General features: G+C 52.0%; 1 protein-coding gene across 2 annotated transcripts; it reads right to left on the bottom strand.

Annotated features, from left to right (window-relative positions):
- Positions 1–4550: 4550 nt before the first annotated feature.
- BMP4 (bone morphogenetic protein 4) lies at positions 4551–7654 on the bottom strand. 2 transcript variants are annotated; one of them, XM_049828691.1, is made up of 3 exons: positions 7530–7654; positions 6583–6959; positions 4551–5610 (listed from the first exon to the last, which is right to left on the bottom strand). In XM_049828691.1, exons 1-3 carry the CDS (start codon positions 7556–7558, stop codon positions 4769–4771), a joined length of 1248 nt encoding a protein of 415 aa, XP_049684648.1. In that variant the 5' UTR covers positions 7559–7654; the 3' UTR covers positions 4551–4768. The 2 variants fall into 2 exon arrangements, with proteins under 2 accessions (XP_049684648.1, XP_049684649.1); XM_049828692.1 differs by having other exon boundaries at positions 7526–7635.
- Between the last annotated feature and the right edge of the window lie 6882 nt (positions 7655–14536).

Below are 14536 nucleotides of genomic sequence, written 5' to 3'. Positions count from 1 at the left end.
GGTGAAAATTATGTATTAAAAATCCTATCTTGCCCTTCCAAACTAGAATGTAGGATCCATGAAGGGAAGGAAATACCCGGTGTCTGGGTCATTTCTGACGCTCCCTGTCATTATCATGCCTGCCTAGAGAACGACATGGACATGGTAGCCTCCTCTTTCATTATATTATGCAGGAATCCACCACTGGTTTGAGGTTAAGCGATGGATCTTCAGAAGGACAGACTTGAGACCAGAGAAGAGTTTTGTGTCTAGATCACAGGGCAGGGACTGAGGTGGTCAGATACCTCTTCTGGCTCTGCCTGCTCTCCATACATGACCGTGCCCAAGTTTTTTCATCTCTCTGAGCCCAAGATCCTTATCTACAGGCGGGCAGTAACATCTCCTCATACCTGTCTAGGTCCTGTGATTTCAGATAGGGACTATGCACAGTGGAGGACCTTCAGACTCGTTATCAGGCAATGAAACCCCCCCCCCCCAATAAAAAGAACAAAGCATCTCTCGATGCCAAGATTCAACAGCTTTTCAAGCCGTCAAAGCTAGCCTGTGCTAATTGTTATTGTAATAGGCGAGAAGTTTGCCAGAGGTGTCCAAGCACTGCAGTGAAAACGAGAAGGGCCTCCGTCTTCCTTTGCTGGCTCCGTAGCAAAGCCTCTGTGTTCATCCCAGAATAGCAATGTGCAAACCTCGGTGCTTCTCTTCCAAACCAATTTGCATTTTTAGAAACTAATTTGCAAAGCCTCGGACCCTGTGGCTACAAGCAAAGCCTGGCTGTCTGAGCAGCACTCCTCAATTACGGCATCTCCAGAACAGCAGCTTTTCTCAAAACGATGCTGTAAGCTTTGACTTGGGGGCAAATTTTCGCCTGGGAGAAGAAAGTCCTGCCAGAAGACTCTTGGGATCCTACAAACCAAGAGAGGAGGGGTTGGGAACAGGGTCAGGGTAACCACAGGTCTCCGGGGGGAGCTCCTGACACATGGCAGAGCCTGGGACCCTCTTTTCCAGCACACCTCACCCTGTACCCTCACCCGTGCTCCAGCGACAATGTTCTTGCACAGTGTCAGCGGCCCTCGCTGACGACCACTGTGAACAACTCAGCTGGAGCCACAGAGGGTTACTAAACCCTGCTGAGACACTGTCCTCATTTCCTACATCCATAAGCCACACAGGCTTCAGTGCAACAGTACTTTACAGGTACCAAAAGTCACAGCCTTCCTGCAGTAGGCACAAAGATGAAGTCGCATCACGGTGAGCCGCAGAGCATCTACCGTCTGGCTCACACCTCTTGGGGTGCCGGACTGTGGGCCACAGCTGCCAGGACACCCAGACGGTGGGGAAGCGGCTGCACACCCCCCTTCGACCCGTTCCCCTTTTGTTCACAGTTTGCACTGAATAAAAGGGGGGCTAAATTGATACGCCTTATCTCAGACCTTCCAGGGATTGCTGTGCCAGCCGCCAGAAACAAAGCGCTCGCTCTGAAATAAATAACATTTGCAAATAATACGTTCCACGGTCAGAGGAATTATTGCACTTATCAAGCAGATATATTTGTCATACTTCTAAGCGACGCTAAACACTGGCTATCTGAGACTAAACCACTACTCCAGCTCTTCTCTGCTGCATGAGCGAGGTAGTTTCTGATACAGATAAGCCAGCAAGAAGCCAAACCGGCATGTCTACGGCAAGCAGCACTCAGCAAACAGACAGGACCAGTCATCGCGCTGATTCCAGAGCGCAGGATTAAACCGCACAACTGCTGCAACAAATGCACAAAACAACGGCCAGAAATGCTGCATGGAATTCCTGGGTCTCTCCACACCAGCGCTTAACTCGCAGCTTCCCAAAAAGCAAGCCCTCTCCCCCTTGTCAGGGCAGTGAAGAGAGCTCTGATTATCACCAGCAAAACCCAGCCCAAATTGAAGTGGTGGGGAAAAAAACGCCACCGGTTATCATCTGGAAACCAGAAAGGGAGGTGATTCTGGTTTTTCCTGACAATTTTGTTGTATTTTCCTATTTTTAAACAATTTATCGGATCGAGAATTTCGCTAAATGCATCTCTGATCGCACGAGGCCACACAGCAATCTGCCACCCATGTGGGACAGAGGGATGTACATGCTTGCGGAGGGAAACCCTCAGCCCCTGTACTCTGTGTTAAATGCAAAAGTTTAGACAAGCTCCACTGAGTAAATCGCTTAATGCATCCATTTTGTAACATACATCACTTACTGTCAGCTTTTTCATGTCCACAGTTTAGATTCTTACAAAATTTACAAAATTGAAATGCTTTGATTTTTTTTTAAAAAAAGTTGGGTTTTTTTCCTACAGTTTCTGGGCAGAACACCCCATGTAGGATCTCACCAACCCACAGCCCAGCACCAGGGCAGGAAAACCAAAGCAAAGGAAAATCTCCCTAAGGCCACGTCCATGTCAGGACAACCTCTCCCCTCGCAGCACCTACCGAAAAGCAAGTGCCTCTGCCTCCGTGGGGCCGAAGCTTTGATTTCATCATTGAAACGCAATGCAAAAATAAGCACCAAAATAAACAGATCCATAAAGCAGCAGGAACGCAGCAAAGCGGCTGGAGACTTCTACAACGAGAATGATCTAAATCCAAGAGGCCTTTGCGCACACGCTGCTTCACTTTGTAACACCCTCACGGCCCTTCAGCCTCCAGGATAACCCGGGATGCACCGACGAACAGGGAAGCAAACCTGGGAGAAGCCTTTTTTTAATAAATAAACAAACAAACAAATAAATAAATAAAAGCACAGTGATTCTTTTTTTTTTTTTCTTTCTTTCAAGGCACCCTCCCGCAGTGCCTGCCCTACGGCCCTGAGAGCCAGGGCTGCCACGGGGCCGGGAGACCCCCTTTCCCCGTCCGTCCGTCCGTCCGTCCATCCCCAGCGGCCCCACAGCAGCCGGGGTTATCGGTGGCGGGGCAGATCGGCGGAGATGTGTGTAATTGCCCTGTCAGGCAGCTGAAAGGCGCTCGCCTTTAGCTGATGCCACTTCAAAATGAAATTCTTTCTTTGGCATGGCTATGTCTGATATGCAGGCATCAAAGGAGAGGCAGCAGGTCGCCGATGCCCCGGGCCACACATTTCCCTTCTAAAGGCAGGAATGAGAGTGTCAGCTTGGGGCCGAGGGGGCCCCGGAGACATGGTAGCAATAACCCCGACCCCCTACACAGGCGCCCGGGCTCCCCAGCGAAGGGGTGATCCCCCTCCATCCGTCACGGCCCTATAGGCGATGTGCATCCCCGCGAGCACCCACGCAGAGCCCTGCCACGCCGGGGACGATCGGTCCCCGTAGCAAGCACCCATCGCTGCCCCCCCCCTGTGCTGGGGGGCTGTGGGGACCCGCTGGGGAGGCAGAGTCACCCAGAGGCTCTCCGGCAGCGGAGGGGACCCTGTGGCCTGCTCCTGTGTGCCAGCACCCGCTGGGATGGAGGGGTGGAAAAGCTGCCCTGGCACAGAGGAGGTTGAGGGCTGGGGTTTTTTTTTTTGTCTCCGAGAGAAAAGCAGGGCCATGCTCACCTCCCCCCACGGCTCCCATCTCCTCTCTCCACCTGCACTCTTCAGGGAGCCAAGGCTTTTGGCAAGCTTTCCACTCCAGTTTTTATTGGTTTCAACTAAGCTGCCCCTTTCGGAGGGTTGGAAAACTTCAATCATTAAAGGAAAACAAAAAAAAAAAAAAAAAAAAAGAAAAGAAAAAAAGAAAATCCATCATGCAGCTTTACCCTGCTCCCCTCCCTTCCCACTCCCACAGTCGCCAAGGACACGAGCCCCATGCACGCACCCCACGGCACAGCTCCCTATTTTCCAAGCCAAACACAGTCCATCCGATGCATTTGAGCCAGGGGTTTCAGGCCCTAGATACCTCTAACTGTACCTGCTGGGCTCTGATCACCTTCCTGCTCGGAAGCAATTTGGAAAGGACACAGCACAGGTAGCTATTAGCTAACACATATTTAACTGCTCCAGATATCTTCTCTTTTTTTTGGCATTGTAATGGGGCGATTTGATCTTCAAAGGACCCGTGCAAACCTTTGAAGCTTCCCAAAGAAGCCAATCTCCAGTGGGGAGGGGAAGAGGCAGGGGGTGGCGGGGAGGGGGGGGAAAATGTTAATAGTTTTAAAACCTGGGGAATCCTGAAGATGGACCAAGGGTATAAAACCCAGTGGGTTTAGCGTAAAGCCCTCAGGTAAATCTTCACCTTTTCAAATGCATTTTTGGTGGGTTGCTTTGCAAACGCTTGGGCCAGGTTAGCAAGGTCGGCTCTATTCCCAGCGGCCGGGAGAAGCAGCTCTTAATCTCCAGGGACCCTCATCTCTCACGTGGCGCAGCCCCAGCACCGGGGGATCCGCGGTACCTCGGCGAGAAATAGAAAGACTAAAATTTGCAAAGTCTTTAAGGGGAAAAGGGGTGAGGAGAAAGCGAAGGGGGGGGGGGGGGGGGGGGGGGAGAAGGAGAGAAGATATATTCCCTGCTGCACTCCCAGCCAGCACAGCCTCAGCAGCACCCTGAGAGGCGAGACACAAAATGCGTTTACCTTTAAAATAATGACTCATTTTATTTTTTCTTTTAATATGTAGTTATAAATATATTTTGTCAAAATATATGATCATTATTGTCAAAAACATTTGCACATAAAGTCATAAATAAGGTCAAGGTGAACGTTTAGTTTAGAGAAGAGTCCAGCTATCGCGAGCAGTTCTGGGGTGGGACGGGAGGGAGAGAGAAGGGGAGGAGAAGGTGGCGGGGAAGGGGGTCAGCGGCACCCGCACCCCTCCACCACCATCTCCTGGTAGTTTTTCAGGACCACCTTGTCATACTCATCCAGGTAGAGCATGGAGATGGCGCTCAGCTCCGTGGGCACGCAGCAGGCCTTGGGGATGCTGGAGTTCACGGAGTTGACCAGCGTCTGCACGATGGCGTGGTTCGTGGAGTTGAGGTGGTCGGCCAGAGGGAAGGGGCAGTCCCCGTGGCAGTAAAACGCCTGGTACCCCGGGGGTGCCACGATCCAGTCGTTCCAGCCCACGTCGCTGAAATCCACATAGAGGGCATGGCGGCGGCAGTTTTTTTTGTTCTTGCGGGAACGCTGGTGCTTGGGGCTCCGGCGGGCTCTACGGGTCAGCGCGTGGCCTCGCCCGTCGTGCCCAAAAGTGACCAGGAGCGGCCTGAGCTGAGCCCAGTCCCCGCGCCCTTGAGGTAAAGATCGGCTAATCCTGACGTGTTTGCCCTGATGAGTCTGTGCGTGGTGGAGGTGGGTCACCTCAATCACCAGCCCGTGGTTCGGTTGCTTGTCCTTGGTCCACCGGATCACAGCCGGGCTCACATCAAAGGTCTCCCAGCGCGTCACGTTGTGGTGCACCAGACGCGTGTCCAACAGGCGCGTAATGGCCTGAGCGCGCTCCGACAGCGGCTTCATCACTTCGTAAATGTTTATCCGGTGGAAGCCCCTCTCCCACGCCGCGCTCGGCTCCTCCACCTGCTCCCGGTACAGCCGCAGCTCCGCCGAGGAGATCACCTCGTTTTCCGGCACGCTGCTGAGGTTGAAGACGAAGCGGATCCGGGGTGCCTCGCTGGGACCCGGGATGGTCTCCAGGTGCTCTGGAGGGGAGCGGGGCAGGGAGGGGAAGCGGTACAAAAAGCAAACAAGAGCACGTCAGCCTCGGGGCACACGGCCACAGCCACGGCGCTCGCACCCACGCTTCACCTGCCTGGCAGCCACCGGCACCTCTCAGCTCCCCCGCGCATCCCTCCCGACCGGACCCGAAACGGCTCCTGCCCTGGCACCGCTCGCTCGCCCTCCGCATGCCTGCGCCCAGACCGGGTCACCCCTTCCCGTCTGCTTCCCCTTTCGGGGGGGGGGGCTTTTCCACTTTCGCTTTCACCCCCCAGTCTCTCCAAAATCATCTCCCCGGCGAGGCGCGGCGCCACGGAGCACAGAGGTGCCTTGTTACGGGGCACAGGGGGCAGGGGGAGAAAGAGAAGCAAATTCCAACACAGTAATGATGCGGCTGGATTAATAATTCAGATTTACTTTGGAAAAGAAACATCCGCTAGGAAACATTTGGATCAGATTACAAGAGCCTATTGAATAAACCTTATAAACACACAGCTGTAAGTATTAAATTCGAGTAGGGGTTTTTTGGATTATTTTTTTATTTTTTTTTTTTTTTTTAAGAGCAAAACCAGGCAGCAATCGCTTTGATAGTTCAAAAGAAACACACCAGGGGCGAGATCCCGCCCTCACTTTACTCCCGCATCCGATCCAGAGCCATTAAATCCACGCGAGCCCAAGGAGTGACCCCGCGGCAGAGGCACCGAAGGAAACTCGCTGTTGTCAACAGAAGCGAAAGCACCTCAAAATATGGTCAAGCTCGGGTTAAGCACAGGATGCTGGAAAAAATACAGAGCAGCACGCCTGTCACCCACACACAGCAGGCTTGGGGGGGTGGTTTTCCTCCCATAAATTTAGGGCCGGGCACGTCCTGCTTCTAAACGCATTTGCGAGCTTCCAAACGCAAGGAAATCCCAATCGGTACTGGGACTGGGAATTTACCTCCTCCCGTCACTGACCTTCATGGTGGAAACTCCTCACGGTGTTTGCCCGGCTGGTCGATCGCTCAGGGTACTGCAGGCTAATTTCCTGGAGGCTTTCCTCCTCTTCTCCAGACTGGAGCCGATAGAGATCCAGCATGTAACTAGGAATGACGGCTGACTTACTGGGCTGAGGCCGCCTTCGCAGCCCAAACATCTGCAGCAGAGTTGTTTCGAAACCCCGCAAGAGTTCATGGCTTTGGGCAGAGCGGCGTCCGGATCCGGCTTGTCCCTGAAGCTCTGCGACTTTCTTCCTGCCGGTCTCGGGTATCAGGCTAGCATGGTTAGTACCTCCTAGCAGGACTTGGCATAGTAGGATGACCATCAGCATTCGGTTACCAGGAATCATGGTGTCTCTGGGGTGTAAAAAACGCAACAACAAACAACAAGGAAAGTCAGGATGAGAAGCAAACCCCCCCCCCCTCCTCCTCCTCCTCCTCCTCTTCCGAATAAACTTGAAAATAATAGTAATAAATGGCCAAACGACATGAGAAGAAGCCCCCGAGCGGCAGCAGGCGCGCCCCGGCGGGCAGGGATTAGCCGCTCGCCCCAGGTTGCTCGCCGCCCGGCAGCCCCCAGGGGCAGGCGGGTCTCCGGCGCACCGGGCCGGGCCGGGCCGAAGCTGCGGCGGGGCGGCGGGGCCCCGGCGCCCGGCGGGGAAGGGGCGCCCGGCTCGGCGGAACGGTGCCGGGGGGGGGGGGAGAACGGGGGACGGGGACGCGGGTTCGCGTCCCGCCGCCGGGACCCCGGGAGAGTGGTGGTGGGGGTAAACGAGACGGGAACGAGAACGAAGTAAAGTTTGGGTGTTGTTTTTTTTTTTAAAAAAAAAAAAAAAACACCAAACCCAAAACACTAAAATCAAGAACCGTCGCGAAAACCAAAAGTAAAGAGCGAAGCCGAGGAAGAAGAGGGCTGTACTCACTGACAGCAAGCAAGGCATATCAGCACAGTCCATGATTCTGGAGAGCCAGCCCGGACCCAGCGCGCCGAAAGCCTTCGGGGCAGCGGCTGCCGAGCGCCTCCCGCGATCGCCGCCCGGGCGCAGTGCGGCCGCCGCCGCCGCCGGCCCCGGTTTTTCTCCCCGGCCCCGCAAGTCACGTGGAGCCTCGCACCCCCGCCAGCCCAGCCCGGCCCGGCCCGGCCCGGCCCGGCCCGCCGCCCCCGGCCCGCCCCCGCCCGGCCCGGCCCCGCGGGGGACGGCCCGGCCCGGCCCGGCCCTCCCCTCCCCGCCGCCCGCGCCAGGCTCCCGGCCCGCGGCGCTGCGTTCCGCCGCCCCGGAGGGAGGAGAGGGGGGGGGGGGCTGCGGCCGGGGGTCGGGACCGAGCCGGTGCCGAGCTGCGGCGGGCGTGGGGGGGGACGGACCCCGCTCAGGTGCATCCCCCGGGGACTGGCGCAACCCGAGGCGCGGGGCCCCCCCCTGCCCCTCTCGTTGTCTCTCTCCCACGGCCGGGGTGGGGGGGACACGACCGTCGGCGTGGGTGTCCGTCCCCCCCGGGTGCGTGTGTGTGTGTGTGTGTGTCCCGGGGGTCCCTGTCTCCCCCCACACCCCCCCCCCCCCCCCGGGGGTCCGTGTCCCCGAGCACGCCGGGCCAGGGGGGAGAGGACGCGGGGCGGCTGCTGTGCGGGGACCCTCCGAGAGGCCGGTTTGGGAAGGGAAAAGTCGGGAAGCGGCTCTCTCCCTCCGCCTGACGAGAAGGGAGGGAGCGCTGGGGAATGAGAAGCAGCTGCGGGCAGAAAAGGGACGGCGGCAGAGACCTGGTTCCTCCCATTGCTCGCTCACACCGCCCGCCGGGCCCCGAGGGGCCGCGCTGCTGGAAACCCCTACACGCTCCCGGGGGGCCGGCAGCCCGCTGCCAGGCCCCGGGATTATCCCTGCCCCGGGTTCCCACCCGCCCTCCGGATTTTCTCATCCTTCCCTCCCCGGCTGCCAGAATAACGCTCTCCCCCCCCTCCCCAACACCCTCTGCTCCTTCCCACCAGGCCAGGTTCCCGGACCCCCACCTGGGTGGGAAGCAGGCGCCTTCCCAAGCCAGCACGGGCTGTGTAACGGCCACGACCGGCTGCTCCGGAGGGGTACGAACAGGGGGTCTCCCGGAGGAAGGATGCTCCCTGTCCCGCAGTTCAACCCCAGCATTGCCCTGGGCCGGCTTTAGGGTTGAGACCAAGAGCCAGGCTTCCCAAGGCTTGAGGCTGTTCCCAGGTGGGGTTTGGGGACAGACCGGTCTGCCACTAGCGCGCATCAACTGGACATACTGGCAGTGTGGAGAAGGCAGCTCCTGGGAAAGACCCCCCCCAGTGAAGAGCCATGGATGCCACCTACTTTGGAGAGAGAGGGTAGACTGAACGACCCCATGATAAATAAAGAGAACTCCACCAGGGCGTTAAAGTATTGTCCCCTTGCCCGGCTGGGGTATCCCTTTGTGTTGGGCAAACTGTCATCCGCGGGGAGAAAAGTTAGTTAATTTATGAGACCAAAAGCTGTGGTCATGGAGTGGCCATGGGAACTCCTAAGTTCATCAATTAACCGCAACCAAAAGCCAGCTCAGAAATGATGACTGTAAACCAGCACGTTCCCACAAACCACCAGGCCACTGTGCCCAAGCGGACAGCAAGCCCGCGGCAGCGCGCGTCGGCTTCCTTACAGCACTGCCCCAAAACTCGCACGCGATCAGATACGACTTCTTTTAATATTTCACTTTTTTCTTTTTTTTTAGGTCAGACCTGACCCGTGCATTAGAAAAGCCCAGGGATGTCACTGAAAGGACACGCACAGATAAAAGGCAGTGCTGACACTGTAATATCTCTGAGTTATTCCTATACCACTCTGAGTTTAAAAGAAACATCTGTTAGCAAGGTATTTGGACTATGAATCCATCAAAATTTGTGAAATATTGCTATCGCCATTTCAGATGTATCACACTGTGTGTTATTCTTAACAAGGGAAAACAATTTTTGGAGTAGCTGCTGTGCAACTTTTTAAAGTTAAATAACATTTTCATTGAAAATACTCCAGTCTATAAACAAAGTTTACGCAAGGGCCTGTATAGCACTGCTCTTAAAACAGACCTCTGGATTTGGAAAAGCAGCTCGCTCCCTCTTTGTGGGAGCAGCAGCAATACGTTACGCTCTTTGTCTAAAGACCTCACTCGGATTTTGTTAGGCTCAGAGAGCGGCCGTGTTTGAAATGTTTGTCGCTGAGGAATTCAGTCCCACGGCATCCAGTGCCTGCTCTCGTAAGCCGTCCCGTTAAACCAAGATCCAAAAAGTTGCTTATGTAATGCTGGTTAACCGTGCCTCTGTGCAAGGAGGTGGCCAGCTGGGGACAGAAAGCCAGGGGAGAGCAGTGTGGTTTAGGCTCTTGTAGGAGGCAATAGTGTATTTGAGTAGCTTATTGGTTACTAAGAAGTGTTAGTCATGGGGAAAGCTGTAGTATTTATTCCGTAAAATGTAAATACATAACCCAAACCACAAAGGAATAACCATGGATGGAAATAGTGTAGCATTTACAGAGGGAGCTGAAACTCATTTCTACAGAAGCTGTATTTCCTTAGCCCCATAGAGAGTAATTCACCTTGAACGTAGCTTCTGCTCAAGCCCGTGGAGTTACACACAGGCTGAACTCGGTCCAGGCACGCTAAACAACCGAGTGTGTTATATATTCCAACCAAAGAAGTGAATGCCAAAATGGAGCTAAAAATACAAATGTGGAAGGTTTGAAAAGCAAACACTGCTTAATTCAGCGGTAGATATAACATTGTGCGTTTTAAAGATCCAGCATGTCAAAAATAGAGAACGTTATGTCTATGCTCAAGGCAAGAGCCACCTCCCCCCGCATCACATCTCGCGGGGGTGAGAGGGGGGGGTTGGTGTGGTTCTTGCCTGTGATCCAGTCCCAGCCGTTTTTCGGGTGCCAGGTTTTTTCCTCTCTGACTTCCGTGAAAAACCTTCCGGGAATCTCTGCACCTGGACAGCACAACCATTGGCCTCCTCTGGGAGCTAAGCACCAGGTCATTGGGGACGTCACCCTGCAAAGAATGGCCAGACAAAGAGGTGATTCATGTACGTACAGACCTTGACTGTGACAGAAGACTTGTTTTGTCAGTGGCAGCAAGAAGCCCGGGAGCTGGCAGGTCTCCTACAGCCTGAGTACCCAGCTCTGCTTGCAGAGGTCAGTAGCCAAGGGGCAATTATTTGCTCTCTCTTTTTTCAACCCGGTAATTGTGGATTTGCCCAGATGAGTTCCTGATAAAATCCCAGCCGCTAACGTTTGCCCCGTTTCCAGGTTTCGTGTGCTCAGGACCTACCAGCAAGCACTGCAGGTCGATGTTCAGCACCTCTAGAAATTAGGCCAGCTCTGTTTACATGGCAAACTTTTCCTCTAATGGCAGCATTTCAGGAGATGCCTCTGGACTCGGGCAGAGAGAGACCTTCCCAAACCAGTTCTTGCATCCTATGTTATTTTTAGAGCAGCTGCACCTTTTGGGCTCCAAAGTTTGCAAACAACCTGCCTTGGGAAAAAAACTTGTCTCACCAGATTTGTGCTTGAGCAGAAACAAGCCTAAAACCATAAATAAATAAATAAAGTCGTATGTCGGAGATGTTTTAATGACATGAAATACAGGAGGAGATGCCCATAAGTGTGCTAAGATCAATTCCCTCCTACCCTTTCCTTTCAACTGCCTAAGCTTGTCAATTTAAACAAAGAGAACTGAGCAAACAACTCCAAGGGATTACATTTTCCAAAGTAGCTCTTCACTAAAGAGCCGGGCTACAACCGGTGAAAACAAGTGCAGCTGCTTGAATGGCGAAAGGAACATTTTTTACAACCGCTCGGAGATTTTCATGATTTCTCTGAATGCTTCAGAGCTGGCCTGTTCTACCAGAATTTTCTACCTTCTCTTGAATAAAGAAATCCATACTTCTCCTGAAACACAGGGCTGGGCCTGGCTTGGACGTTATTTCTGCTTTACATTAACGTGTCTCTACTGCGGTGCAGGGCCATGTCTAGAACCACTCCTGAGCTAAGAAGAGAATCAGGTTCAGGATGGCTGGTTTATTCCAAATAGCTTTTTTACAAATGCATGCAAAACCAGTGTGGAAACATTAAAAAAATGCAGTTATAAAAAGGCAGTCTTTGGTAATCAGATACACAGCAGTCGAAACAGTAGGATTGTCTGCTTTTTCTATTTTTAAGTTTTTAAGGACGATTTTTATTGTATTTTAAATGCTATGAAAAGGTTGACTGTCCCACGCAGGCAGAATGTTTAGTTGCTTTTTCTTGACTCATTCATTTTTTCGCTTTTCAAAGATCCCCAAGACTGAGCAAGCCTAGAAATGTCACCCCTTGCTTTTCATACATACATTGTCCGTCTTCTACTGCGACAGCGTAAGGTCTCTGCTGCTAAATATTGTTCCTTAAGAGATGCTTGTGCAGTGCATCAAAACTAGGAGGCCTGGGTCTTAGGGAAGTGCTTCAGCAACACAACTTGTAAAATAAAGGTAGAGCCATTTTAATGGTCTGTTATTAAATTCTCCTGAACTGTGTTAGAAACACCTCTTTAAGCCATCTGTTGTAACATCATCTACACATCAATTGGTTTCCTTGATCAATGTTGCAAGAAGAATATGCACTGATCTCGGGCAGCTTTTGGAAAGAGATGTTGCCTTTAGCACACATTTGCTTCCGCGCTGTATTACTCCCCACTCAATCAAAGCTTCATCCCTGAGAAGCAAGAAGGACCTCCAGAAGATGAAGAACGCATTCCTCCTGCTCTGAAATTGTATCTGGTACTAATAAAGACCATCATTCTTCTAACGAACGCCATACGGTCATATGGCTATCTAAGATAAGCAGACTCATTTTGGATTTGTTGAGTCATGAATACTTTTTGAGAATACCACAAGCATTGGCAGCTCCCTTAGCATACATACCACTTCAGTGTGTCTCTAACACTGATATGCGGCTTTGTCTGAGTTCAGCTGCAACTCTGATATTTCAAATGCTTTGCTCTTCCTCACTGTCTAGCAACGCTGCCAAATCTACCATTCCGCACAACCATGCGGCACCTCCAGGGTGCCGACATCTGTCTTTGTCCTTTAATTGTATCTTGAGATCTGCTATCATCTGAAGCTTTAATGATTTCAAACACTAATACAAGGCGTAAATAAGCAGAGCAGGACAACTGCTGCAAAAATAGTTCACACCAGCTCTATCTGATTTTCAGCAATAGCAAAGGACTTTACTGGTAGGTGTTATCACAACTGCTGGGAAATGTCAGCACATGGCTGAATTTTGAGTTCCGTGATGCGAACATTCTCCCTTGAAAGCAGAGAGGAAGGATCCTGCTAGGGATTCCCAGTCGGGAAACACGGGCTTGCCTTGTGGCCTCCATCTCCAGCAATAATAAACTGGTGGGGCTCATCTGTATCAGTTGTCTGGTGACAAATAATCATCAGACCAAAGATCGTTTTTAGAAGGTGCTCACCGAATAACCTTACACAATGAACGTGTATGAACAGAGCATGAGCTTCCCACAGACACGTGACAAGAAAGAGATCGCTTTTGAGTGAAAGGCTGCTTCTCCACACACATATCCATGAGGCTGCAGGTTGTACGGGCTTTGTGGGTATTCCTTGTCAAGCTACTGTCCTACTTCTTGCTCTGTGTCATAGGTACTCTTAAAAACATGTATGTGTATATAAATGTGTGTACACACAAACACACCTAGACACACATGTATCCATCACATTTGGCTAAAACATACTAAGAGCAGCAGGATCCTAACCAAGGCAGGACCTTGATGGCTTATTCTAGTACAAAACAATCCATGTTAGTGCAGCAGCTTTGTCAGGACAACCCAGTTCACTGCAAATATCTTACAGGTTTAATCCTTATGAAAGGGGTAATGCCCTGTGCGGCAGAAGGAAGGAGCTAAAACAACCTGCAGTCCTTCCTGCCAAACCTTTTAGCAGGACCTACTTCACTACAGTGCGGCAGGGCTCTCTGTTTTATTATTGATAAAGCAAGCTAATGAGTAAGGTGTTAGCTGGGTTTGTTTTCAAGGTAGAGACATTCTTACTTACTGCTACCTGCTCTGTTCCGTTCTGGGGCAATAAAAAACGCTTGTAAGCAAAATCAAAGCCCACATCCTCTCCCATACAACTACTACACAAAAGCACCCAAGCAGGGGCACTGTTTGTATCAACAGCAGTGAAACCTGATTTCATTTTTGGCTCTTTTCTACGTAAGCAATTATCTATTTTCCCCTTCACTGCTTCCATCATACGCAGACACTGACTCAGCAGACTAAAGGAGGCCTTTAGCTACCTGGGAAGTTCAAAGGCGATAGGTTTGGTGCAGTGGTGCAAGTACTGGGATGCCTAAAGGAAGGTTGGCCTAATGATGAAGGAGTTGATTTGGACTTCAGAAGGTCTAGGTTCAGCTTTGTGCTTCTCTGACGCTGGCTGAATCACCAGGAACCTACTTTATCCAAGTGGCTACGCATATGCTTAACAGTGAAAAGCAATTTACAAAAATGGGGAAAGGAGGCAATTAGAATTAAAGGCATGTCAGAGCCTCCATTCTGGAAGGACAAGTGCATTTTGCACCATACTCAGAAATAAAGCCGAAATAAACATTAGTTCCAAACAGGTCCTCAAATTCCAACCCAGCAAACCAAAAGGCTTTCAAACCATTTCAGTGGGGCTCCAGCCCCTAGGAACATATTGGAAGAGTAATGTGACAGAGACTCTGTATGATCTCTCTCATTTACAGCACATGAAATGAAAGTTGTACTGCCCCGTACGTCATGGAGAGACACCCAGTGATTCACGTCTCATCTACAGCAAGAAAGACCCGGACCGACTCTCTCTCCTGTCGCACCCGCTTGAGAAGAAGAGCAGAAGGGAATCATTGCTGTGGGACATTTCCAAA

The sequence above is a fragment of the Accipiter gentilis genome, chromosome 25 (genome assembly GCF_929443795.1).
Source record: "Accipiter gentilis chromosome 25, bAccGen1.1, whole genome shotgun sequence".
Lineage (NCBI taxonomy): Eukaryota > Metazoa > Chordata > Aves > Accipitriformes > Accipitridae > Astur > Astur gentilis.
Note: the sequence above shows the minus strand (reverse complement) of the source record. Positions and strands in the feature narration are given on the sequence as shown.

Excerpts from the sequence above, each read along its gene's own strand:
- BMP4 (XM_049828691.1), bottom strand. The coding sequence starts at position 7,558 with ATGGACTGTGCTGATATGCCTTGCTTGCT. Across the intron at positions 6,960-7,529 it reads GCTGATATGCCTTGCTTGCT|AGACACCATGATTCCTGGTA; the intron begins GTCAGTGAGTAC and ends TTTACACCCCAG. Across the intron at positions 5,611-6,582 it reads GAGGAGTTTCCACCATGAAG|AGCACCTGGAGACCATCCCG; the intron begins GTCAGTGACGGG and ends GCTCCCCTCCAG.